General features: G+C 33.8%; 17 protein-coding genes and 3 pseudogenes across 20 annotated transcripts, besides 2 other annotated features; 12 read left to right on the top strand and 8 right to left on the bottom strand.

The window, feature by feature from the left end:
- Positions 1-3116: part of a mobile genetic element that runs on past the window's edge.
- On the bottom strand, positions 4-586 carry TVAGG3_0473160 (annotated as a pseudogene). The gene has a single exon. A coding segment is annotated over exon 1 (583 nt).
- TVAGG3_0473150 (uncharacterized protein) lies at positions 606-758 on the bottom strand (the record flags this gene model as incomplete). Its single annotated transcript, XM_051235594.1, has 1 exon — positions 606-758. The coding sequence occupies one exon, from the start codon at positions 756-758 to the stop codon at positions 606-608; it is 153 nt and encodes a 50-aa protein (XP_051093418.1).
- Positions 778-1179, bottom strand: TVAGG3_0473140 (uncharacterized protein; the record flags this gene model as incomplete). Its single annotated transcript, XM_051235593.1, has 1 exon — positions 778-1179. The coding sequence occupies one exon, from the start codon at positions 1177-1179 to the stop codon at positions 778-780; it is 402 nt and encodes a 133-aa protein (XP_051093417.1).
- TVAGG3_0473130 lies at positions 1196-2047 on the top strand (annotated as a pseudogene). Its single transcript has one exon. A coding segment is annotated over exon 1 (852 nt).
- Positions 3117-3569: 453 nt separating the features above from the next.
- Positions 3570-4296, top strand: TVAGG3_0473110 (uncharacterized protein; the record flags this gene model as incomplete). The annotated part of the gene is made up of 1 exon (XM_051235592.1): positions 3570-4296. A coding segment is annotated over one exon (727 nt), but the record flags the coding sequence as incomplete, so codon positions are not given.
- A 387-nt stretch (positions 4297-4683) lies between these two features.
- TVAGG3_0473100 (uncharacterized protein) lies at positions 4684-5046 on the bottom strand (the record flags this gene model as incomplete). Its single annotated transcript, XM_051235591.1, has 1 exon — positions 4684-5046. One exon carries the CDS (start codon positions 5044-5046, stop codon positions 4684-4686), a length of 363 nt encoding a protein of 120 aa, XP_051093415.1.
- A 3407-nt stretch (positions 5047-8453) lies between these two features.
- TVAGG3_0473090 (uncharacterized protein) lies at positions 8454-8785 on the top strand (the record flags this gene model as incomplete). Its single annotated transcript, XM_051235590.1, has 1 exon — positions 8454-8785. A coding segment is annotated over one exon (332 nt), but the record flags the coding sequence as incomplete, so codon positions are not given.
- A 49-nt stretch (positions 8786-8834) lies between these two features.
- TVAGG3_0473080 (serine threonine-protein phosphatase family) lies at positions 8835-9077 on the top strand (the record flags this gene model as incomplete). The annotated part of the gene is made up of 1 exon (XM_051235589.1): positions 8835-9077. One exon carries the CDS (start codon positions 8835-8837, stop codon positions 9075-9077), a length of 243 nt encoding a protein of 80 aa, XP_051093413.1.
- A 4-nt stretch (positions 9078-9081) lies between these two features.
- Positions 9082-9669, bottom strand: TVAGG3_0473070 (uncharacterized protein; the record flags this gene model as incomplete). The annotated part of the gene is made up of 1 exon (XM_051235588.1): positions 9082-9669. One exon carries the CDS (start codon positions 9667-9669, stop codon positions 9082-9084), a length of 588 nt encoding a protein of 195 aa, XP_051093412.1.
- Positions 9670-10384: 715 nt separating this feature from the next.
- Positions 10385-26085: part of a mobile genetic element that runs on past the window's edge.
- Positions 11356-12315, bottom strand: TVAGG3_0473060 (uncharacterized protein; the record flags this gene model as incomplete). Its single annotated transcript, XM_051235587.1, has 1 exon — positions 11356-12315. One exon carries the CDS (start codon positions 12313-12315, stop codon positions 11356-11358), a length of 960 nt encoding a protein of 319 aa, XP_051093411.1.
- Positions 12332-12733, top strand: TVAGG3_0473050 (uncharacterized protein; the record flags this gene model as incomplete). The annotated part of the gene is made up of 1 exon (XM_051235586.1): positions 12332-12733. The coding sequence occupies one exon, from the start codon at positions 12332-12334 to the stop codon at positions 12731-12733; it is 402 nt and encodes a 133-aa protein (XP_051093410.1).
- On the top strand, positions 12753-12905 carry TVAGG3_0473040 (uncharacterized protein; the record flags this gene model as incomplete). Its single annotated transcript, XM_001302435.2, has 1 exon — positions 12753-12905. The coding sequence occupies one exon, from the start codon at positions 12753-12755 to the stop codon at positions 12903-12905; it is 153 nt and encodes a 50-aa protein (XP_001302436.1).
- TVAGG3_0473030 (phage tail repeat-like family) lies at positions 12925-13495 on the top strand (the record flags this gene model as incomplete). The annotated part of the gene is made up of 1 exon (XM_051235585.1): positions 12925-13495. A coding segment is annotated over one exon (571 nt), but the record flags the coding sequence as incomplete, so codon positions are not given.
- Positions 13873-14523, top strand: TVAGG3_0473020 (uncharacterized protein; the record flags this gene model as incomplete). Its single annotated transcript, XM_051235584.1, has 1 exon — positions 13873-14523. One exon carries the CDS (start codon positions 13873-13875, stop codon positions 14521-14523), a length of 651 nt encoding a protein of 216 aa, XP_051093408.1.
- Positions 14638-15003, bottom strand: TVAGG3_0473010 (uncharacterized protein; the record flags this gene model as incomplete). The annotated part of the gene is made up of 1 exon (XM_051235583.1): positions 14638-15003. The coding sequence occupies one exon, from the start codon at positions 15001-15003 to the stop codon at positions 14638-14640; it is 366 nt and encodes a 121-aa protein (XP_051093407.1).
- TVAGG3_0473000 (uncharacterized protein) lies at positions 15359-15682 on the top strand (the record flags this gene model as incomplete). The annotated part of the gene is made up of 1 exon (XM_051235582.1): positions 15359-15682. The coding sequence occupies one exon, from the start codon at positions 15359-15361 to the stop codon at positions 15680-15682; it is 324 nt and encodes a 107-aa protein (XP_051093406.1).
- TVAGG3_0472990 (organellar and viral DNA polymerase type B) lies at positions 17002-17940 on the top strand (the record flags this gene model as incomplete). The annotated part of the gene is made up of 1 exon (XM_001296946.1): positions 17002-17940. The coding sequence occupies one exon, from the start codon at positions 17002-17004 to the stop codon at positions 17938-17940; it is 939 nt and encodes a 312-aa protein (XP_001296947.1).
- Positions 18092-18520, top strand: TVAGG3_0472980 (annotated as a pseudogene). Its single transcript has one exon. A coding segment is annotated over exon 1 (429 nt).
- TVAGG3_0472970 (KilA, N-terminal/APSES-type HTH, DNA-binding family) lies at positions 20135-20711 on the top strand (the record flags this gene model as incomplete). Its single annotated transcript, XM_051235581.1, has 1 exon — positions 20135-20711. A coding segment is annotated over one exon (577 nt), but the record flags the coding sequence as incomplete, so codon positions are not given.
- Positions 21380-22075, bottom strand: TVAGG3_0472960 (protein of unknown function, DUF4106 family; the record flags this gene model as incomplete). Its single annotated transcript, XM_051235580.1, has 1 exon — positions 21380-22075. One exon carries the CDS (start codon positions 22073-22075, stop codon positions 21380-21382), a length of 696 nt encoding a protein of 231 aa, XP_051093404.1.

Raw genomic sequence — 26085 nt, 5'->3', positions numbered from 1 at the left:
TCTTTACTTACATAACCGCCTGCTGCCATAAGTCTTTGACGCCAACCCATACCAGCTAATGAAGGTTGACTTGGTTTAGTTTCCAAACTAAACTTTGGTTTTGGTTTATCTTCAGTTTTTGGTTTTTCTTCTTCTATCGGTTTTTCGTCACTTTTCGGTTCTCTGACTTTACTTCACTTGCAGGAACAGTTGTGTCGTCAACATCTTCATAAATATCATATGCCATTTGTTTTTGTTTTCCTTTCAACTTTTTGTGTTTGTTGTAAAGTTTAGAATATTTCGACTCTAAGTCAATGAGATGTTCTATAATGAACTGTTGGTCAGTGAAGTAAACTTTTCCATCTGTTGTCTCGAAAGCTCCTTCAGACTTCAATATTTTATTTGTGAGAGTCTGTTTCTTTTTTGAGATACTTGCCGTTCCATTTTTATGAAAAGTGACTTTGTAGTTAGGGTTTGTATTTCCAGACCTGGCACTTTCTATTATTGAATTTTTCTCTTCATCTGTAAGTTCTTTGACAGGTTTTGACAATGGTTCTGAACTTTTTGTTTGTGGTGTCAAATCTACCGTTTCAACTTCTTCGGTCATTTCATCTCAGTAAAAAATTTTAGTTTGGTTTGTTTTCAACTGGTTGTTGTTGTTTTTTAAGTCGGTCTAAAACTTCCTGAGGTATAGGAAGAACTTGACAAACACGTTGTGTAACTGCTGGAAGCCGACAAATCCATCTTGAACCCATTTGTCTCAATGCTGTATTGTTCATTTCATCTCAGTAAAAAACTTTACATTCCCCACGTTTGAGGCGGTTGAGGTTGGTTATTGTTTACCCATTGTTGTGCATGGTTATATCCTCTGTTAAAGAATCTTTCACCTTGGTCCATATAGTGTCCTGCTTGGTTATAGTAGTCATTTGCTTTGTTATAATAGTTTCCTGCTTGTCTTCCTACATTGTCCATCCATCCTTGAACTTTTCCTCTTGTTTCAGGATTTGGAATAAGATTTGTTGCATCTCGTGCTACATCCCAACCTTTCTGTACAGTTTGTATAATAGGTTGTGCTTTCTCTTTAAGTATACCTAATGTACTCAAAATCTTCCTTCCAACTCCAAATACACCTCTGGCTATTGTTCCCACTGCGGGCAAAAATCTGGATGCAACTCCTGCTAATGCGCCAAATAAACCCATTTCTTATAGGATAAAAATGACGAATCCAAACAAGGACCCCTATGTTTCTAAAGCGACAAAAAAGCACTCATGATAAAAATCTTTAGTTCAACACCAAATGCTTGGTTTATGGATATCTTGGAAAACATTCCGAGGTATAGAGAAGATGGACCACCATACTGGCTAATATTTGTCGGTCAAAACACAAGATACTGTGAAGCCATACCATTATGGTCCAAAAATATTTTAGATGTGAAAACTGCTTTGACAATATTCGTTGACAAATACCATCCAACAAAACTGACATCTGACTGTGAAAGTTCTTTCAAATCAGATGATGTAAAAAACTATCTGCGTTCAAAAAATGTAAACCAATATTTCATTGTCGACCAAAACCATTCTGCTCTTGGTGTCATTGACGGTTGTATAAAAATGTTAAGAGACTTAAACCAACCACAAGGTGGTGAAGCAAATGAAATGTCATATGACGACAAATATAGACACTTCTCCATGGCAAAGATGAGACAAGTTTTAAATATTTACAATAGCCGTAAACAAAAAGGTTTGGGAAACCACTCCCCCGAAGAAATGAAAAACAACCCTGACTTAGAGAAAGACTATATATTTAATAATTTAGTCAAAAGAGACAAACAAGAAAGAATGCCGGGCTTCAAACTTCAGAAAGGTGACAAAGTAAAAATAGAAATACCTAAACGCGACCCATATGAAAATACTATTGACTATGACAACAATGGGAACCCGACAGGTACTCACATTCGTGTTCGTAAAAATAGAAGAAAGTATACAAGAGAATATTATGAAGTTTTAGGCAAACATGGCAAAATGTACAGACTGCAAGCAGAAGATAAAACTACTATTGTCAGACCTCGTTTCAAACTTGTCAAAGTTCAAGGTGGTATACTTTCAAAGACAGTTCCTAACAAATATAAGACAACTCCTGACGAATATGCTAAAGAAGTTGAAAATGACGACTAAGCATTTCTATACCATGCGTAAACTGTCATGTAAGGTGGCATGTATTCTTTACTTTGTCCCGTTGTTTGCGTATATCCTGAAACGCGATGTGTATGGTTTCCTCTCCCTCAGTGTTACTCCAGTAACAATTTATAGCAAACTTAACGTTGTCTTTAACATCATATCCTTTACCTTTTTCATTGCTGACCAATCCCATCTATGCTTATGCCAACCTGCTTGAGATGTACTTAAATCTATGTAGTGACTGTGTGCAGGTAAATTTTCACCTGAAATCGTTTTACTTCCACCTGTTTCCTTTGAAGAGTTTGCACAATACAAAAACCTGTCGACTATTTGAGTCCAAGTTCCAAAACCCAGAACTGTTTGGTTGGTAGAGTTCATTGACGTATAAATAGAGCCTATAGGATATAATGTTTGAAGTATTTCTGTCTTTAATGTTTGAAGCTCTGTTTTGTCTGCTTTCTTGTCATATAAATCTTGAGCAGTGAATTTAGTATTATATTCATCCTTCATGACATAAACATCTTTACATCTAATGTTTCTCATCGTCGTTATGTCGTCATCCGATGTTAAACCTTGTGGAAAGTTAGGAGGTTTACAATATAATGCATCCCCACCAGTTACGTCAACCGTTCCTTCAATACTTTCTATAGCAACAGTTGTAAAACTTGTATGTGTATGGTTCTTATTTGCTTTCTTCTCTAACTCATCGTTAACATAAGTTTTATCTGCTTTAAGGTCTAAACATCCTGAAACCCATCCTGTATCGGCTTTAGTTTTTAAAATCTTCGATGTCCATTCATGGTACCAGTCAACCCTTTCTATAATTTCTTTATCTTTTTCATCCACATATTCCTTATCTGCTTTTTCTCTAACGCACTAGCCACACAATCCTTATCCGCTTTCTTTTCAAGGCTAACGTTTAAGTCTGTTATTTCAGATATAGAATGTGTATGAGTCTTTTTAGAATATTCGTTTTCAGCTCTTGTCACTTCACTTGACATTTTATTGTCAACATATGTTTTGTCTGCTAGTTCAGGATGAGTATGTTCTTTTGTTGCATAAGCATTGTTAGCTCTTTCTTCTTCTTTTGCTATTGCATCGTCTACATATTCTTTGTCAGCTTTGTTGTCAACATCTGCTTTCAAAAGAAGTTCATTTATAGGTTTCTCGTTTAAAGTTCCTTTTGTTGGATTTATACAGACAGTATGGTTCTTATTGTCTTGAAACAGAAACTCATCTGTCATTGGGTTTAATGTCAGTTTTAAGTTTCCTTCTTTCAATGACTCAGATATCTTAGAATAGTTTGAAAAGTTTGTTGTGTTCTTATTTAGAGCTTGCATAATGAGTTGTCGGTTGTGTTGTATTTCTCTCATGGAAGCAATATCTTTCGACATTTTTATTCTAGATAAAATATGCTTCCAATAGAAAAAGAAAATTCAAGAGTTGCTACAACTAAACCATTAGATGAACTTTTTACTAATGTCGGTCAAAAGTTTGAGACAGAGACCGTAAAGCATGAAGGCTATCGTTTTGACTACCCATTAAGATGGTTAAGAGACCCATCTGTCACAAAAGCTATTGGCTTTCGTAGAATGAAGTTCATTTCAGAAGCCATACATGGTTTCCCATTTACGGTCGGTTTTGAAGTTCGATACTATAACAAAGAAAAACGTATGTATGAGAAATTTGAACAGGGAAAACTTTTACAAGTTAGTTTGCTTGTAAACTTAGAAACAACTCTTCAAGCTTTTCAAGAAAAAATAAACGATATCTATATCGAATATGCAAAACAATATAACATTGACGAGGGAGAGTACCATCTCGATATTATTTATGACAGGAAAAATGCAACTGTTAAAATCAATAGAATAGAAGACCTTGGAGAAAACGTTTATATTTCTACAAAATATAACAACTTGGCATGGTATAGATTTATGAGGATGTTAAATCAGCCTGCAGCATATCCAGTACACCCAGACTTTTATGAAGTCGAAAACCCTAATGGAACATATGAAAATATTTTCGACCCAGATGCTATTATTGTTCATGCTTCATTTTCTGGTGCGCAAAACTCTTTCTTATGTCTGATGAATGACTTTTACGAAAAACCTACAAAGTTATACGAACCACCAAGTGGAAGTATTTCAGACTTTCAAGTATGGTTTACTACAGATGGAAGAAAAAGAATAATTCCATTATACCATGCGTTTTACTTAGAACTTAGTTTCATATACAACTACTATCGAACGGTAAAAATATAATTTTTTAATACGGTTGAGGTGTTGGATTTGGTTGCCAACTAGACTGTGGTGCAGGTTCAGGCTGTTGTATAACAGGAGCTTGCTCTTCTGGTTCAGGGTCTTTAGGTATAATACCAACGAACTGACCTACTCTTTTACCAATATTTTTGACACCGTTCCAAATTCCTCTTCCTACGGTTTTTATTCCATTCCATATACCTCTTCCAACATTTCGAAAGAAGTTTCCTATCTTACTGAAAAAACCCATTTTACTATATGTAAAAATCTAATGTCCGCCTAGTCTCTTACGTTTCCTGTTGAGTTCCATAGCATTCTTTAACTGGAGCTCATACATTCTGTTTCTCCTCTGGTAGAAAACATATTCTGGGTCAACTCCTGTGTTCGCGTCATCTGCATAAAGTTGTTTATATCCCACTTCAGGGTTTGTATAAAACTCTTTCCATCTCATATTTGCATACCATGGTGGCAAACCTAACGCAGCGTCATTTGACATGGCAGTTTGCATTTGTACATCTGTTGGCACTTGACCATAGTTTGCCATTGCAGTTTGTATTCTAACTTCATTTGGAATATTCTCTGGGTTTGGTTGTCCAGGTTGCTGTGCATTCGCTAAGTTCTGTGCGTCCATTTAATATTAGATAAAAATATCTCTTACGAGTACATATACTGAACATTTGCAGGCATTGGTTCATCTTCATATTCTCTGTACTTTCTGCCACGTCAAATAAATAAATGACACAATGGAAAAAACCTAAAACAAGTAGTCCTATTTCAAACCACATTTACTTACTAATAAAATTTCTTTGTTATGACACTTTCTCCGGTTTATAGGACCTCTCTCATATTCTATCTTGTCATATATAAACTCATAGTCATGTATGTCCTCTAACCATCTCATAACGGTTTCCAAACCACTTTTATCGGATGTAAAGTAAAAGCATGGATGGTTATGTAAAACGTCTAAAGTTTCTAAAGAGTCTCTCAAAGTCCAGTCTACTTGGTATTGAAAATCCCATGTGTTATAGAACGGCGGGTCCACTATAAAGAAAACATTTTCCTTGTCTTTATATTTTTCATACAACTCTGTCCAATGACATCTCACAAACTCTATACCCTCAATATATTTTTCTATGTCCTCTTTGAAAACATTTGTATAGTTAAGATATAAAACTTTTGACATAAGTGTTTCAATGTCATGAACTCTTATAGAACTATATAATAGTCTAGCAGATATACTATCCCAGTCTATATATTCTGCTTTTTTCAAAACCTCTCTCACAATATTTTTCTTATCTAATGGTATACGTTCCATCTTACCTATAGGTATCTTTTCTTTTAACTCTTTCAATATTTTGTTTGTGTCTGGAATATGTTTGAGACGGTCCATATAGTTGTCGAAGTCATTGCATATAATCTTTGAGTCTGGGAATATTGTATGGCACAAATGGGATATATAGAAACTTCCACCGAACAAATCTACAAATGTTAGACCATTCGGTAGTTTCTTAAGTTCTCTCAATATAATATCTTTACATTTACTCTTATTTCCAAAGAACGGTAACGGCGGTTTTGTAAAATTCATTTATATATAATAATAAAAATGTTTTTACCCGAAAAGTGACAGAAAAGTGACAAAACATGAAAACATATATAATTTGTGAAAAGTGAAACATTATATAATGTTTTCGACCCAGAAGAAGGCTTCTTCCCAGAAGCAATGGAGGAAGAAGAAGAGTCCTCCGAATTCACACCAGAAGACTAACAATTTTCCGAATAAAAACTTCATTTATACTAAACATCTTCGGGGCTAGAGGGCACGAAGTGCCTGGAAGCCCCACTACCTTTTTTTTTATCTGGAATAAAGAGTTAAGCGTCATATGTCACTTTTTGTACTAAGGAAACATCGACTTTATGCGTTATGACTTTTCGATGAGGAAACAAGTGTTCACGTATTATAAACTTCCTTATTCCAATAAACCGACCCTAAACATAATTAATTCTAAGCATGATAATGGTCTCTTTTCTATGATAACCAAATCAATTTGGTTATCATAGTAAAGCACCAAAAACTGGAATAGGAATCGGCAATATGGAATCATGAATCAACTCGGATAAAATAAATATGGAACATTCATACATCCATTCCCTATTTTTAACCATATTATATTTTCAAACAAAATTCTCGTACTATTTTCAATAAAATTTGCATAACCTTGTTATTACTCTTAGGCGAAAGATGATTTTAATGTTAATTTTATTGAAGAACTTTTAATGCATAATAAAATAACCATTTCCTATAAATTTAGACTTAAAATGGTGACAATAAACAAGCTTTAGTCTAGAAATTAATTTTCTACTACTATAAATGCATCTTTATCTTTAATTAGAAAAAAATTTATCAATTTTATTATCCAGATGAAAAAAGAAGTGACATATGATATTTTATCTAATTTAAAATCTTTTATTGATTGTTTTTAAAAACTTTACATTTTGTATGAGTATTTCATGTTTAAATCAGTATAAATACGCAAAATACTTATGAAATTCCAGCTGTTATTCAGTACTATTCATTTTTCAGCAATCATTAACTGTGGAAGAGTATGGCAAACGTTCGATAATGATCATGTATACTCAGATCATCAAGAATGAATTAAAGTCAATGCAGGGAAATGGATAATCCGATTAAAAACCCAAAAAAGGAAAAAGATATTATATGAACGTCTCACAAATGGTTAGTACTAAGCTCTTTCCTGATGATTGAATATTCTTTCATATTTTTGTATATTGTAAGGGATTTTAAAAAAAAAAAAAAAAAAAAGGTAGTGGGGCTTCCAGGCACTTCGTGCCCTCTAGCCCCGAAGATGTTTAGTATAAATGAAGTTTTTATTCGGAAAATTGTTAGTCTTCTGGTGTGAATTCGGAGGACTCTTCTTCTTCCTCCATTGCTTCTGGGAAGAAGCCTTCTTCTGGGTCGAAAACATTATATAATGTTTCACTTTTCACAAATTATATATGTTTTCATGTTTTGTCACTTTTCTGTCACTTTTCGGGTAAAAACATTTTTATTATTATATATAAATGAATTTTACAAAACCGCCGTTACCGTTCTTTGGAAATAAGAGTAAATGTAAAGATATTATATTGAGAGAACTTAAGAAACTACCGAATGGTCTAACATTTGTAGATTTGTTCGGTGGAAGTTTCTATATATCCCATTTGTGCCATACAATATTCCCAGACTCAAAGATTATATGCAATGACTTCGACAACTATATGGACCGTCTCAAACATATTCCAGACACTAACAAATATTGAGTGAGTTAAAAGAAAAGATACCTATAGGTAAGATGGAACGTATACCATTAGATAAGAAAAATATTGTGAGAGAGGTTTTGAAAAAAGCAGAATATATAGACTGGGATAGTATATCTGCTAGACTATTATATAGTGGTTCTATAAGAGTTCATGACATTGAAACACTTATGTCAAAAGTTTTATATCTTAACTATACAAATGTTTTCAAAGAGGACATAGAAAAATATATTGAGGGTATAGAGTTTGTGAGATGTTATTGGACAGAGTTGTATGAAAAATATAAAGACAAGGAAAATGTTTTCTTTATAGTGGACCCGCCGTTCTATAACACATGGGATTTTCAATACCAAGTAGACTGGACTTTGAGAGACTCTTTAGAAACTTTAGACGTTTTACATAACCATCCATGCTTTTACTTTACATCCGATAAAAGTGGTTTGGAAACCGTTATGAGATGGTTAGAGGACATACATGACTATGAGTTTATATATGACAAGATAGAATATGAGAGAGGTCCTATAAACCGGAGAAAGTGTCATAACAAAGAAATTTTATTAGTAAGTAAATGTGGTTTGAAATAGGACTACTTGTTTTAGGTTTTTTCCATTGTGTCATTTATTTATTTGACGTGGCAGAAAAGTACAGAGAATATGAAGATGAACCAATGCCTGCAAATGTTCAGTATATGTACTCGTAAGAGATATTTTTATCTAATATTAAATGGACGCACAGAACTTAGCGAATGCACAGCAACCTGGACAACCAAACCCAGAGAATATTCCAAATGAAGTTAGAATACAAACTGCAATGGCAAACTATGGTCAAGTGCCAACAGATGTACAAATGCAAACTGCCATGTCAAATGACGCTGCGTTAGGTTTGCCACCATGGTATGCAAATATGAGATGGAAAGAGTTTTATACAAACCCTGAAGTGGGATATAAACAACTTTATGCAGATGACGCGAACACAGGAGTTGACCCAGAATATGTTTTCTACCAGAGGAGAAACAGAATGTATGAGCTCCAGTTAAAGAATGCTATGGAACTCAACAGGAAACGTAAGAGACTAGGCGGACATTAGATTTTTACATATAGTAAAATGGGTTTCTTCAGTAAGATAGGAAACTTCTTTCGAAATGTTGGAAGAGGTATATGGAATGGAATAAAAACCGTAGGAAGAGGAATTTGGAACGGTGTCAAAAATATTGGTAAAAGGGTAGGTCAGTTTGTTGGTATTATACCTAAAGACCCTGAACCAGAAGAGCAAGCTCCTGTTATACAACAGCCTGAACCTGCACCACAGTCTAGTTGGCAACCAAATCCAACACCTCAACCGTATTAAAAAATTATATTTTTACCGTTCGATAGTAGTTGTATATGAAACTAAGTTCTAAGTAAAACGCATGGTATAATGGAATTATTCTTTTTCTTCCATCTGTAGTAAACCATACTTGAAAGTCTGAAATACTTCCACTTGGTGGTTCGTATAACTTTGTAGGTTTTTCGTAAAAGTCATTCATCAGACATAAGAAAGAGTTTTGCGCACCAGAAAATGAAGCATGAACAATAATAGCATCTGGGTCGAAAATATTTTCATATGTTCCATTAGGGTTTTCGACTTCATAAAAGTCTGGGTGTACTGGATATGCTGCAGGCTGATTTAACATCCTCATAAATCTATACCATGCCAAGTTGTTATATTTTGTAGAAATATAAACGTTTTCTCCAAGGTCTTCTATTCTATTGATTTTAACAGTTGCATTTTTCCTGTCATAAATAATATCGAGATGGTACTCTCCCTCGTCAATGTTATACTGTTTTGCATATTCGATATAGATATCGTTTATTTTTTCTTGAAAAGCTTGAAGAGTTGTTTCTAAGTTTACAAGCAAACTAACTTGTAAAAGTTTTCCCTGTTCAAATTTCTCATACATACGTTTTTCTTTGTTATAGTATCGAACTTCAAAACCGACCGTAAATGGGAAACCATGTATGGCTTCTGAAATGAACTTCATTCTACGAAAGCCAATAGCTTTTGTGACAGATGGGTCTCTTAACCATCTTAATGGGTAGTCAAAACGATAGCCTTTATGCTTTACGGTCTCTGTCTCAAACTTTTGACCGACATTAGTAAAAAAGTTCATCTAATGGTTTAGTTGTAGCAACTCTTGAATTTTCTTTTTCTATTGGAAGCATATTTTATCTAGAATAAAAATGTCGAAAGATATTGCTTCCATGAGAGAAATACAACACAACCGACAACTCATTATGCAAGCTCTAAATAAGAACACAACAAACTTTTCAAACTATTCTAAGATATCTGAGTCATTGAAAGAAGGAAACTTAAAACTGACATTAAACCCAATGACAGATGAGTTTCTGTTTCAAGACAATAAGAACCATACTGTCTGTATAAATCCAACAAAAGGAACTTTAAACGAGAAACCTATAAATGAACTTCTTTTGAAAGCAGATGTTGACAACAAAGCTGACAAAGAATATGTAGACGATGCAATAGCAAAAGAAGAAGAAAGAGCTAACAATGCTTATGCAACAAAAGAACATACTCATCCTGAACTAGCAGACAAAACATATGTTGACAATAAAATGTCAAGTGAAGTGACAAGAGCTGAAAACGAATATTCTAAAAAGACTCATATACATTCTATATCTGAAATAACAGACTTAAACGTTAGCCTTGAAAAGAAAGCGGATAAGGATTGTGTGGCTAGTGCGTTAGAGAAGAAAGCAGATAAGGAATATGTGGATGAAAAAGATAAAGAAATTATAGAAAGGGTTGACTGGTACCATGAATGGACATCGAAGATTTTAAAAACTAAAGCCGATACAGGATGGGTTTCAGGATGTTTAGACCTTAAAGCAGATAAAACTTATGTTAACGATGAGTTAGAGAAGAAAGCAAATAAGAACCATACACATACAAGTTTTACAACTGTTGCTATAGAAAGTATTGAAGGAACGGTTGACGTAACTGGTGGGGATGTATTATATTGTAAACCTCCTAACTTTCCACAAGGTTTAACATCGGATGACGACATAACGACGATGAGAAACATTAGATGTAAAGATGTTTATGTCATGAAGGATGAATATAATACTAAATTCACTGCTCAAGATTTATATGACAAGAAAGCAGACAAAACAGAGCTTCAAACATTAAAGACAGAAATACTTCAAACATTATATCCTATAGGCTCTATTTATACGTCAATGAACTCAACAAATCCCGCAACAGTTCTGGGTTTTGGAACTTGGACTCAAATAGTCGACCGGTTTTTGTATTGTGCAAACTCTTCAAAGGAAACAGGTGGAAGTAAAACGATTTCAGGTGAAAATTTACCTGCACACAGTCACTACATAGATTTAAGTACATCTCAAGCAGGTTGGCATAAGCATAGATATTGGGATTGGTCAGCAATGATAAAAGGTAAAGGATATGATGTTAAAGACAACGTTAAGTTTGCTATAGATTGTTACTGGAGTAACACTGAGGGAGGAGGAAACCATACACATCGCGTTTCAGGATATACGCAAACAACGGGACAAAGTAAAGAATACATGCCACCTTACATGACAGTTTACGCATGGTATAGAAATGCTTAGTCGTCATTTTCAACTTCTTTAGCATATTCGTCAGGAGTTGTCTTATATTTGTTAGGAACTGTCTTTGAAAGTATACCACCTTGAACTTTGACAAGTTTGAAACGAGGTCTGACAATAGTAGTTTTATCTTCTGCTTGCAGTCTGTACATTTTGCCATGTTTGCCTAAAACTTCATAATATTCTCTTGTATACTTTCTTCTATTTTTACGAACACGAATGTGAGTACCTGTCGGGTTCCCATTGTTGTCATAGTCAATAGTATTTTCATATGGGTCGCGTTTAGGTATTTCTATTTTTACTTTGTCACCTTTCTGAAGTTTGAAGCCCGGCATTCTTTCTTGTTTGTCTCTTTTGACTAAATTATTAAATATATAGTCTTTCTCTAAGTCAGGGTTATTTTTCATTTCTTCGGGGGAGTGGTTTCCCAAACCTTTTTGTTTACGGCTATTGTAAATATTTAAAACTTGTCTCATCTTTGCCATGGAGAAGTGTCTATATTTGTCGTCATATGACATTTCATTTGCTTCACCACCTTGTGGTTGGTTTAAGTCTCTTAACATTTTTATACAACCGTCAATGACACCAAGAGCAGAATGGTTTTGGTCGACAATGAAATATTGGTTTACATTTTTTGAACGCAGATAGTTTTTTACATCATCTGATTTGAAAGAACTTTCACAGTCAGATGTCAGTTTTGTTGGATGGTATTTGTCAACGAATATTGTCAAAGCAGTTTTCACATCTAAAATATTTTTGGACCATAATGGTATGGCTTCACAGTATCTTGTGTTTTGACCGACAAATATTAGCCAGTATGGTGGTCCATCTTCTCTATACCTCGGAATGTTTTCCAAGATATCCATAAACCAAGCATTTGGTGTTGAACTAAAGATTTTTACCATGAGTGCTTTCTTTGTCGCTTTAGAAACATAGGGGTCCTTGTTTGGATTCGTCATTTTTATCCTATAAGAAATGGGTTTATTTGGCGCATTAGCAGGAGTTGCATCCAGATTTTTGCCCGCAGTGGGAACAATAGCCAGAGGTGTATTTGGAGTTGGAAGGAAGATTTTGAGTACATTAGGTATACTTAAAGAGAAAGCACAACCTATTATACAAACTGTACAGAAAGGTTGGGATGTAGCACGAGATGCAACAAATCTTATTCCAAATCCTGAAACAAGAGGAAAAGTTCAAGGATGGATGGACAATGTAGGAAGACAAGCAGGAAACTATTATAACAAAGCAAATGACTACTATAACCAAGCAGGACACTATATGGACCAAGGTGAAAGATTCTTTAACAGAGGATATAACCATGCACAACAATGGGTAAACAATAACCAACCTCAACCGCCTCAAACGTGGGGAATGTAAAGTTTTTTACTGAGATGAAATGAACAATACAGCATTGAGACAAATGGGTTCAAGATGGATTTGTCGACTTCCAGCAGTTACACAACGTGTTTGTCAAGTTCTTCCTATACCTCAGGAAGTTTTAGACCGACTTAAAAAACAACAACAACCAGTTGAAAACAAACCAAACTAAAATTTTTTACTGAGATGAAATGACCGAAGAAGTTGAAACGGTAGATTTGACACCACAAACAAAAAGTTCAGAACCATTGTCAAAACCTGTCAAAGAACTTACAGATGAAGAGAAAAATTCAATAATAGAAAGTGCCAGGTCTGGAAATACAAACCCTAACTACAAAGTCACTTTTCATAAAAATGGAACGGCAAGTATCTCAAAAAAGAAACAGACTCTCACAAATAAAATATTGAAGTCTGAAGGAGCTTTCGAGACAACAGATGGAAAAGTTTACTTCACTGACCAACAGTTCATTATAGAACATCTCATTGACTTAGAGTCGAAATATTCTAAACTTTACAACAAACACAAAAAGTTGAAAGGAAAACAAAAACAAATGGCATATGATATTTATGAAGATGTTGACGACACAACTGTTCCTGCAAGTGAAGTAAAGTCAGAGAAACCGAAAAGTGACGAAAAACCGATAGAAGAAGAAAAACCAAAAACTGAAGATAAACCAAAACCAAAGTTTAGTTTGGAAACTAAACCAAGTCAACCTTCATTAGCTGGTATGGGTTGGCGTCAAAGACTTATGGCAGCAGGCGGTTATGTAAAGTAAAGAAAAAATATTTTTTTATTTTTATAAAAATGCCCCCATATAGAATGGATAGAAAGTCTGCTAGAATAAAAGCAGAGTTGGGAAACTTGTTTGTTAGATGAGAAATATGAAATGGCATACCATTTTAAAACAATATATTTTTACATATATTAAATGCTTCAGGTTGAAAAACAAAGAACAAAAGTAGCAGATACAAAACCGTTAGACTATATCTTTACAAATGCTGGTAGGACTATTTCAGATGAGGAAATTTCATCCCGAGTATACAGGTTTGACTATCCAATTCGTTGGCTTCAAAGTCCTTCAGATGCAAAGGCAATAGGATTTAGAAGAGTTTTGTTTTCAAATAGAACTAACGCATTTATGTTCGCAGTATATTTTCATGGGCAGTATAAAGGTTCTGATGGTCTAATAGACAAATTTGACGAAATGAGAATCTTTACAGTTCGTTCAGACGAAAGTCTTGAGAAAACTCTAAATGACTTTCAAACTCAAATGAACAAATATTATTGGGAATTTCAAGAAAAATACGACTCTTTACTAAATGGAACATACTATCTGAAACTAGAATATGACAAGATGAACTCCACCGTTTCATTTCAAAAGATTGAAATTAACCCTCCAAGAGATACAGAGTTTTTATTTTGGAAAGTAGACAAACGTTCTTGGGCACAATTTCTTCGGTTACTAAACCAGAACGAACCATTACCACCAGATGGTCCATTTCAATTTATACTTCCACCAGCAGATTTGACAGTTTATAGAAACGTGTTTGACCCTCAAAATGTTATGTGTCATGCAAGTTTCAGTTCAAGCAACAATAGTTTTCTATGTATTGGTAAGGACTTTTATGACTTTGCTTCTAAATTCTACGAACCACCTAGTAACAGTTTCTCTGACTTTCAAGTTTGGTTCACAACAAATGGTGTGCAACATATTATTCCATTGTACTATGACTTTTATCTCGAATTGTCTTTCATATATAACTACGGAAAAGTGCTGAAAAAGTATTGAATGTGAAGATATTAGAAAATAACATTTTTTCTAACATCGTAGAAAACTCATGAAAACAATTTATTTTTGACACTTTCACAAAAAACATAAAAAAGTGAAGTTAAACGTTAAGGTTTACTGAACTGGTTGGATGTCGCCTTCACAGGTTATGTAGAATGGTTGACCCGAGAAGCGAAGGAGAGACTGAATTGCCAATTTCATATGGGGTAGGGGGTTCTCCTTGTTTGGAAGTAGTATCCAAGGACGCTTGGCAAAGAACTTTATAATGGCTTCCTTCTTTGCTTGCTTTATGTCGTCGTAGGCTGTCCCGTCTGGTATTTGAATTGGAATTTCGGTTTCAATTTCGATTTTCAGCGCACCTCTTCCAGACAACCAGAAGCCGAGGGACTTGTTGGCTTTGTCCTTGCCCAAGTACTGCTTAACAACTTCATTTATCTCTATAAGGTAAATTGCCTCATCTAATGGCTCGATGTTGTCCATTGTTCTGTTTCAGAACTAGTCTTGTACTTTTTCAGAACAATACTTGTACTGTTTCAGAACTAGTCTTGTACTGTTTCAGAACAATACTTGTACTTTTTCAGAACAATACTTGTCCTTTTTCAGAACAAATTTCCCGTAAAAGCTCTCAATTTGTGAGAAAAATTTTCTGTTTCAGAACAATACTTGTACTTTTTCAGAACAATACTTGTACTTTTTCAGAACAATACTTGTACTTTTTCAGAACAATATTTGTACTGTTTCAGAACAATATTTGTACTGTTTCAGAACAATATTTGTACTGTTTCAGAACAATATTTGTACTGCTTCAGAACAATATTTGTACTGTTTCAGAACAATGTCCGACGTACCACCAACCCAGTCCATTCCCAAACCAGAGGAACCTAAAACACCAGCCCCTGCACCTCAGTTCCAGCAAGTACCTCCGATTTACTACCAATTTCCACCTCAAGGTTACTACCCACCACAAGGCTTCCCGAACTACCCTCCTCAGCCTATGCCTTACTTCCCCAACCCTTGGATGTTTATGCAAAACCCTGCCCCACAATTCCAATCTCAATCCAAGAGAGACCAAGAGTTCGAGGAAGGTCTGAACCGCTTACGCAAAGAGTATGCTACAGCTCCAATTGAGAGAAAGTTGTTCCCGGACCAAAAAATATAATTTAGGGTAGAAGGTTAGATCTAACCTCTTTTCTACCCTCTTGAATTTTCATGATTTCATCGTAAATGTTTTGTCAAGACTTCTTCGTACATGTTTTGTCATGACTTCATCGTAAATGTTTTGTCAAAACTTCTTCGTAAATGTTTTGTCAAGACTTCTTCATCGTAATGAGTGTAAATCAGACAAAAATAATGTTTAGGTGAAGTGGTGCGATCTCACCTGTTTTTTCACCTCTTTTTCACCTCATGAATTTTCATGAATTTCCTTAAGATAGAAAAAAATAAAGTTAGTTTTATTTTGTATTTTTTTGTATGTAAGATATGATTTCAGGGATTTTTTTGACGAAGTGTCAATGTTCACTTCGTCAAAAAATAACAGTTATCTAATGAAAAAGTGTCATTTTATTTTTTTATTTTGTATGTAAGATATGATTTCAGGGATTTTTTTGACGAAGTGTCAATGTTCACTTCGTCAAAAAATAACAGTTATCTAATGAAAAAGTGTCATTTTTTGTATTTGACGAGAATGTCGGGTAAATGTTTTGTCATGACTTCTTCGTAAATGTTTTGTCAAGACTTCATCGTACATGTTTTGTCAAGACTTCTTCGTAATGAACGTAAATGTTTTGTCAAACATGAACGTAAATGTTTTGTCATGATTTCATCGTAAATGTTTTGTCAAGACTTCATCGTATATGTTTTGTCAAGACTTCTTCGTAAATGTTTTGTCAAACATGAACGTAAATGTTTTGTCATGATTTCATCGTACATGTTTTGTCAAGACTTCATCGTATATGTTTTGTCAAGACTTCTTCGTAAATGTTTTGTCAAACATGAACGTAAATGTTTTGTCATGATTTCATCGTAAATGTTTTGTCAAGACTTCATCGTACATGTTTTGTCAAGACTTCTTCGTAATGAACGTAAATGTTTTGTCAAACATGAACGTAAATGTTTTGTCATGATTTCATCGTAAATGTTTTGTCAAGACTTCATCGTACATGTTTTGTCAAGACTTCTTCGTAATGAACGTAAATGTTTTGTCAAACATGAACGTAAATGTTTTGTCATGATTTCATCGTACATGTTTTGTCATGATTTCATCGTAAATGTTTTGTCAAACATGAACGTAAATGTTTTGTCAAGACTTCTTCGTAATGAGTGTAAAGGACCCAAAAATATAATTTAGGTGAAGAAGTGCGATCTCACCTGTTTTTTCACCTGTTTTCTACCCTCTTGAATTTTCATGAATTTTCCCGAAATAAAAAATAAAGTTAGTTTTATTTTTTTTATTTTTTTTATTTTGTATAAAAAAATAAAATGTCAACAATCGGCACAACAGCAATACAAACAACTACAGCACCAAACTCGTTAGTCATGAATCCTACGTCAATGTTAGTAGAAATGAAAAGCTTCATTCCTTCTTCATATACTTTTGAAACAGAAATCCAGAAGATAAAGCAAGAACTTTTAACATGTAATTTAGACTGTAGTGCGAAAGATGAAACAAATGAACAGTATCTTTATGAAATGGAGGACATTATTGACCATTTGCCTAAACTACCTGAAATTCAACAACAAAAACTCACTATTCCTGAATTCGATGAAATAGAAGTCAAAGCAACTGACTCAGTAGAAATAAAGAAGTTCATACGAAAGGTAAACTATGAGTTTCTAGGATTTCATTGCAACCATAAGGTTATGGACAAAGATTGCGACATGGTATATAAGAACATCTCTGACATATATAAATCTGAAGAATTTAAGACCTACGACAACTTTGTTTCGTTAGTTGCTGAATGTGTATGGCAGATAAGAGATGAAGATAGAAGAGGTAAAGTATGGAATAAACAAATAAAACCAGCAACTTTTGAGTTAAAGAAAACCATTGACGCTTTAGTTGTTTTAGCAGGTAAGGTTTCAATGTATAACGCAAAAATGAACCCGCAATGTTCTAAATGTAAAGCAGCAATGAGGAAATATAACTACTCCGTCAGAGAGATAGAAAGAATGAGAAACGACTATGCAGACTTAAAGAAAGAAGCAGAAAAACCAGCAGAAAATAAAATGGACATGTTAGCATTTCTGAACAAAAACTATCCAACTGCTGACGATTTCCTTCTATCTGACGTCAAGAAGAAATATAAAGAAACTTTCGGTATCGTTAAAACTTTTGACATACTGACAGAAGAAATAGAAGCTACGAAACTGTTTAGGATTTCAAATATACATCGTACAATTCATGTAAAACGCTTGTGAAAAAAGAGGTGAAAAAACATGTGAGATCGCACCACTTCACCTAAACTTTATTTTTGCTGAAAAATGACCAAATTTCATGAGTTTTCCCGAAATAAAAAATAAAGTTAGTTTTATTTTTATTTATTTTTTTATTTTGTATGTAAGAACATATATGACAAACATTGAGTTTGAAACAGTTAGAAAGATAGACAATGACACCAAATTGGTTAGAATAGGTGATTTAAACGTAAGATACTCAAAGAAATACAAAAATATTCTTTGTCAGACATTATATCTCCATCTGGAAAGAAAACAAGGACTGGGTTAGAAATGCTTCTACTCAGAAAATTTTGACAAGAAATCCTGAGCTTATGATATCGGTAAAATTCTATGGAACTGCAGCATATCTCATCGACAAAAGTCTTATACCAATAGTTTTGTTATGGATTGACCCAGTTGTTGGATATAACTTCATAACATATGGTTCATTCGATACGGAACGTTGCAGTGAAGGCTTACTTTACATCGTTCAGAAACCGAAGGACTTCAATACAAAGAGATATAAGATAGGAAGAACATATAATATAACTCAAAGATATGACAGTACAGTCAATAGAGTCAAGGTTGTGTTCGTTCGTTAATGATATGAGAGCTGCAGAAACAGAACTACTTGAAAAGTTTGAGAAAATGTATGGTGCTCCCATAAAAGGTAAAGAAACGTTTGAAGTAGATGAGATAGATAAAGCTATAAAATTATTTGACGAAGTTGCTGAAAAATACATGTAAAGCGTTTATTTTTGGTCTTTTGTGAAAGTCAGAAAATAAAGTTAGTTTTATTTTTTTATTTTGTATGTAAGATATGATTTCAGGGATTTTTTTGACGAAGTGTCAATGTTCACTTCGTCAAAAAATAACAGTTATCTAATGAAAAAGTGTCATTTTATTTTTTTATTTTGTATGTAAGATATGATTTCAGGGATTTTTTTGACGAAGTGTCAATGTTCACTTCGTGTCATAATGTAAAAATAACGTTTACCATGTAAAACGCTTATAAAATAACTGGGGTAGAAAAGAGGTTAGATCTAACCTTCTACCCTAAATTATATTTGTGCTGAATTCAGCAAAAATAATGTTTAGGTGAAGTGGTGCGATCTCACCTGTTTTTTCACCTGTTTTCTCACAAGCGTTTATTTTTGGTCTTTTGTGAAAGTCAGAAAATAAAGTTAGTTTTATTTTGTATTTTTTTGTATGTAAGATATGATTTCAGGGATTTTTTTGACGAAGTGTCAATGTTCACTTCGTCAAAAAATAACGCTTACCATGTAAAACGCTTGTGAAAAAAACAGGTTAGAAAGGAGGTTAGATCGCACCACTTCACCTAAACATTATTTTTGCTGAATTCAGCACAAATTTCATGAGTTTTGTATGTTTTAGACCATGTGAGAAAACAGGTGAAAAAACAGGTGAGATCGCACCTCTTCACCTAAACATTATTTTTGTCTGATTTACGCTCATTACGAAGAAGTTTTGACAAAACATTTACGAAGAAGTCTTGACAAAACATTTACGCTCATTACGATGAAGAAGTCTTGACAAAGCATGTACGAAGAAGTCATGACAAAACATTTACGAAGAAGTTTTGACAAAACATGTACGTTCATGTTTGACAAAACATTTACGAAGAAGTTTTGACAAAACATGTACGTTCATGTTTGACAAAACATTTACGATGAAGTCTTGACAAAACATATACGTTCATGTTTGACAAAACATATACGTTCATGTTTGACAAAACATATACGTTCATGTTTGACAAAACATATACGTTCATGTTTGACAAAACATTTACGAAGAAGTCTTGACAAAACATTTACGATGAAATCATGAAAATTCACGAGGGTAGAAAACGTGTTAGATCTAACCTTCTACCCTAAAATATATTTTTGCTGAATTCCGTATGAAAATCTGAGTAAAATGGCATAAGATTGCTACCCTCGGAGAACCGAGAGAAGAGATTCCGTATGAAAATCATGAAGAACAGCGAGTACGTAAGAAAACGTAGTCGCCAAAACTCTATGAAAACAGTGAAGAACAGCGAGACCGACTTTTATCTGGGTCGCCTAAAACTCATGAAAACAGTGAATTTCCTTAAGATAGAAAAAATAAAGTTAGTTTTATTTTTATTTATTTTTTTATTTTGTATGTAAAGACAGATATGTCAACAACAGAGAACACAACAACTGCTATCGTTCATGAAGCCATAAATGAAGAATACGAGTGGGTTCAGTTTAACAAACAACTCCGTCTCATTCGTTCGGTCAAAGACGATATGTACCAAATGCAAAGTATTTTGACAGCATGTTTTGCTCCAGACACTAAACACGCAGACGACTGGTTCAAAAACCAAAGCACACAAGAACTTTTGAGTGAAATTTCTCTAGACCGACTTTTTTCGGCCATGCATAAAACACATGAAAATCGTAAAAATTTGCCAAATGGTTTGAGAGGTTGGTATGTACATAGACTTTTAGTAAATGCAGTTGCAATGTGGGCTTCTCCTCGTTATGCATGGCATGTTTACAGACTTCTTGACGAAATTCATAGACAAGAACGTGAAGAGATGGAAAAGAAACTTCAAGCAAAAGATGAAGTCATTGAAGCAAAAGACAAAAACATTCAGAAAAGAATACCACGTTCGGTACCAAAAGGAAAGGAAAAGAACTATAAGTATATGATTTATACTGAAGATATGGAGAAAGAAGAAGACAGAGATATGGTTATGTTGCATTTAGTCAGAAGAAACAACAAAAGCTTTTACGACCTTGCTAAGATTTACAAATCTGACAGAAATTGGTTCTATCGCGAAAACTTACCGATTTCAATGACACCGAATGAAGATGTGAAACAAATAGTTCAAGATACGTTACCTCAAACACACTATGATATTAAAGGTTGTACAATACTTACATTCAAAGAAGACTTACCGCTACTGAAAGAAAAAATAACAGAGTATTTTGACAACTTCAAACAAGTAGGGTAGATGAACCATTTATTTTTCAAGCTTGACTTCAGATGGCTCAAGTAGCTCAATTAGGTAAATTGCCTTGTCAAATCCTTCTGGCATTCCAAGTCCTTCCTTCCGACAGAAAAAATTTTTCCTTCCGACAGGAAAAATTTTCATTCCGACAGAAAAAATTTTTCCTTCCGACAGGAAAAAAATTTCCAGTTGTCCGTCCGTAAACCATTCAAATTTTCGAAAATTGAGAACTTTTTGGTCGAACTTCAGAAAAAGTTTTTCCTTCCGACAGAAAAAGTTTTTCCTTCCGACAGGAAAAGTTTTTCCTTCCAACAGGACACAAACGAATGTCTCACGTCCCTCTTCCTGAATGCCTTCCAAAGCCAGAAGAACCGACAGCCCCAGCACCACAACAGACTTACTAAGACTAAACACTTACATTTTTCAAGCTTGACTTTTTACAATTTGAACTTTGTTCGCGTAGATATGAATTCTGAAAGAAGTATGAGGGTCTTGTATGACTTTGTACTTCTCCCATAGTTCATGTCTGTCAAACTTACCTGCCATGGACTCTTTCATAAGCTCCATGAAATCGTCTTCGGACAATCCGGGGAAAAGTATAATGTCAGTCAGTATTCTTTTAACATCCTTACTTAAACTCTTTGCTGTCTGTACACAAATGACAACTGAGATGTTAAAGTGTCTGAGCTTCTTAAGAATTCGACACATGTCTTGTTCTCTGTTCTTTAACAAAGGATGAGAAGCAAAGTCATCTAAGATAAGAAGACATCTATGAGGGTAAGTCTTCCAATCGTAAGATTGCAATTTCTTCGAAATGTATTCTATCTCTTTCTGTTTGTTTCTGAAGTGTTTCTTCTCTAATATTCTCTGCATTTCCTCATTTGGGTCTTTAAACTTAGAATTTATATACTCATTTATAGCATTATACTTCAAAACTCTTCTTTGGTACTTCTTTATCCAATCTAACAACTCAGTATCCTTTATACATACTAACTTAGACTTCTTTATAATATCTTTGAACGAATTGACGGTTTGGTCAAATTGACCAGAAGTACTACAAATGACTACTAACTCATAGAATGGGTTCTTCTCATCTAGTTCTTGTTGTTGTGCAGCCATTTTAAGATAAGTGAAAGTCTTACCCGACCCAGGTGGTGCAATTAGACCTGTTATACCATTCTGAGCAAATAAGAACTTGTCATGTATAGGTTTTATCTGAGCATTTTCTAACTTCCTCTTGTTCTTATTTAAAACATTCTCAAATTTCTTGTCAATGTCAGCAAACTTTTTTCTAACATATTTTTTAGAAAATTAAAATTTTTATCTTTTAGAAAATGTCTAGCGATTTCGCTATCTATATTCGAGACAAGCTTTTCGACAGCAAAACATCTGTCGACCATAAAATCTTACAAGTGTAAACAAGAAAGGTGAATTTGTTCTAAAGTTCTGTTTCTGGGAATATGACAAGAACCATAAAACATTAAGCAAGAACGAGTCTTAAAAAATTTGTCAATGACAGACTTGTTGACAGAGATGACGCGATTGGAAAGATGAAGTCCAACAAAAGTTCTAGAATGCAAAGAAGACACATGCGCTGTTTCTTGAAGATGAAATAGAAAACAAGAATAGAAGAGCTATTAAAGGACAAAGAACTTTTACAAAAATATGGTTCTGAGAAGTTTGACATAACTCCACCAGAAAAGAAGAAAGAGAGAAAAAGAAAGAAAAGAAAGTAGAAGAAGAGAAGAAAGAACCTGAACCAGTTCCAGAGAAAAGAAATTTGACATGTAAAAATAAAATTTTATTTTTAGAACATTTCTGGGTCAATGTCAATGTTCTCTTCCTCTTTAGGAGTAAACACTGGCTAGACTCTAAAATCTTTTTACCCAATTTACCTTGAACTTCAACTATCTTAGACTCATAATATTCATAGTCGTCTGCTTTCTTTGGTTCATAAGGTATAACAAGTTTTGTATGCTTTGCCTTCTTTAAGGTTTGAAATCCTTCTGTCAAAACTTTCTTTGACTGCTAACAAACCTTCTATGTCTAAGTCTTCAAATTTCGCACCATTTTTAGTCACAATAGCAAACTTAACTGGTTCGATGTTCCAAACTTTGCTGAATGAAGACTTTTCAAAATGGTAGAAGTAAACATTCAAATATGTGAATGGGTCTAGTTTCTTTTAAGTCCTGACATGTACTTGTTTACTGAGATGAATTTTGCCATCTTTTCTATCGGATAAAAAATATTTTTTTTAAAATTTACTCATAAAAATTTTTTTTGTATATACACCATTCTGTACGTCTAAAAGACTTTTGACATTTGCCAAGAATGTTCGTTTAGACGCTGTCATATAACCATATTCTTGACAATATTGTTTATACGAATCGTACAATGACTTTCATCTAAACACTCAAAGTCAGTTTCATCTATGAACGTTCATATACACTCTTTTTGCTCTCTAACAATGTTTGTCTCTCTTCGGTATGTGGAATTTGTCTTGGATTGAACTTTGAAATATCTAATGTCATAAAATATGAGAACAAATGGTTGTAAAAAGTCAGATGTCAAAGTTTCTGCTAAGTCGTCAAATATTCTGTATCTTGCATATGAGCTTCTGACGTTCTGACAACTACATATCTTCTGTCAGAACTTTCTAACTTCATCGGAACAGCATTGTTTGAAACCATAATGAAGTTTGCAACATTTTCACAAACTCTTTGGTCTTTATACTTTCTTTCAACAACTCCAACTTTGTCTGTTATAAGACTCTTCAAAGCATCTGAGTTCAAAACTTTTGTTGTATCTATACTTTGAAGTTCATTGCAAACTATAAGTTTCATATTCTCTATTGAGGAGTTAAACTGCCACAGATGTTTTCTAAGTTTGTCATATTCGGATTCGAATAGCCCTCTAACAGTTTGCACAAAATATCTGTAAAGAATGTGTTCTTACAGTTCCTTGTTTTCCAATTATAATGAGAGCAGTTTCATTTTTAGCACTTGGATGTTGTAAGATGTTTGCAAACCAACAATAAGATATACTCATAGACTCTTTTCGTTTCCATTGCATATAATTTCTTTGACATGGTCTAACCAAGCTTCTATAATATTTTCTTTCCATTCTACTTGTTCATATTTATATCCAGTGAAGATAGAATAGAAGTTTGGAGAAGGTGTATAGAACTTTATACCACGAACTGAAAAATCTTCTAACTTGACAATAAGATATCCCAAGCATCTAACATCTTCATGCCAACTTGTACAACTTTTATTTCTTAAGTTTCTGTCTACATTCTTGTTCTGAAACTATTGTCGCTTTAGGTTTGTTAAAGACTACATCCATTCTTTCATAACATAACATTCGGGGCAGAGTCGACATAAATGACTAACGTTTCAAATTCTCGACTGCTTTGTTATAGTCTCGAAATGGACACATATTTCTGAATGCTTGGAAGTCATAAAAATCTGAAACATCTATTCTGTACATTTTTATAAAATAAAAAAAAATATTTTTTTTTATTCTTACTTTGTTGTTGCATTTGTGTGCATTTGTTGTTTCTTGAGCTATTTGTTGTTGAAGTTGTTCTTGTAATACAATACTTTCACGCAGTTGCATCTTCCAATTCGAAACTTTCTGCCGTCATTGACAAATACATAGGACATAAAAGTTTTACAGGAACAAAGTTTGCGTCAACTAATGTCAACGTTATACTTGCCAAAGTGTTTGAGTTCACTAAGGTTGAAAATTCTGCATTCGAATGAACAATAGGCAAACCAGCAGAGAAAGTATTGTTTATACGCATAAGTATCTTTGGTCATAATAGTTTCTGTCGACATTCGAATAACACTTTAACCTAAGTTTGAAACAATATATAAAGATTGGTGTGTTAATGTCAATGGAATAGACATTCCTTGTATGACACCTTTTCCTGTTATAGGAAACTGTTGGTAGTAAAAACCAGAAATAAGTTTTGTATTATAGCTCATATCGTTTATAGTAAACTCAGTCGGACATCCAAACATAATGAAACCTGCTCTAGTTGCAGCAATGTTACACCTGTACTTAAAGTATTAAATAAGTCAACAAAACCTGTTGGTGGTATATCTGAGTAAGTATCTTCAAAGGAGTATTTTTTACCATTCACAACAATAAAGTCTTCTGGTGTCAAAAGAGCAAAACAGGCTTTAGTCGTCATTGTGTTTAAGGTTAGTTTACAATATCGTCCTTGAGGACTTTGTAAGTTTGTTGTTATAGAATTATATGACTCAGGGTTTTTAGTCGTAATAGTATAAACCATTATATCTTCTGCCATTTATATATATTTAAAAGTTTTTCTGAAAGTGGAGAAGAACTTCATCTAAACTTTCACATGGCGTTTCTTGAAGTTCTCTGTCTAAGAAGTTCAAATATTTTGTAAAGACATAGAACTTTCCTTTGTCTACACGAACAAACAAAACAGGGACTTTCATATCGTTCAAAAGTGTGAAAGTCCTTTACATGAAATAAAGTCTATATTATTTTTCTTCAAACATCTTTCAAGAAGTTTTGACATTTTTACTTAGCAAATAAATTTTAATGAAATGTTGTGGTCGTCAAATATTTTTATGACGTCTGGGAAACTATACTTTAAGTTCAACGTTTCACCTCCTTTCATAACGTATATCTTGTCAATGACATTATATGAAACACCACAGCAACTAATGTCGGGTTCTATTTCTTTGATGTTTATATCGTCTGCCTCTGTCAAAAGTTTCAATAGTTCTTTCAAAACTTCATGAGGTGCAATGACATATGAGTTCACTTTTACAGGGTTGTGTTCGACCAAGTTTAACATTATACTTAAAGCTTGACAAATCTTCTCCTGAGTTTGAAGTTTGTCTTTCAGTTGTTGGTAGTCGTTTCGAATATCTGCAACAGAACTTAAGTCTCTGCTAACTTCAGGATATGTTGGTTCTTTACAGGAACAATTGTTATACCATCTTCGTCTTCGTATGGTTTCCCCACTTCAACATCTCTGTCTTTGACATTGACAATAACACTTTGACTGTTTGTTTGAGTTTGGTGAATTTAACTTCACATCTGCCACCGCCATTAAACCTTTTGAACACTCACGCTTCTATTTTTCG

This window comes from Trichomonas vaginalis, chromosome II (assembly GCF_026262505.1).
Source record: "Trichomonas vaginalis G3 chromosome II, whole genome shotgun sequence".
Lineage (NCBI taxonomy): Eukaryota > Parabasalia > Trichomonadida > Trichomonadidae > Trichomonas > Trichomonas vaginalis.
The sequence above is the reverse complement of the archived record's forward strand: the minus strand, read 5'-3'. Positions and strand labels throughout refer to the sequence as shown.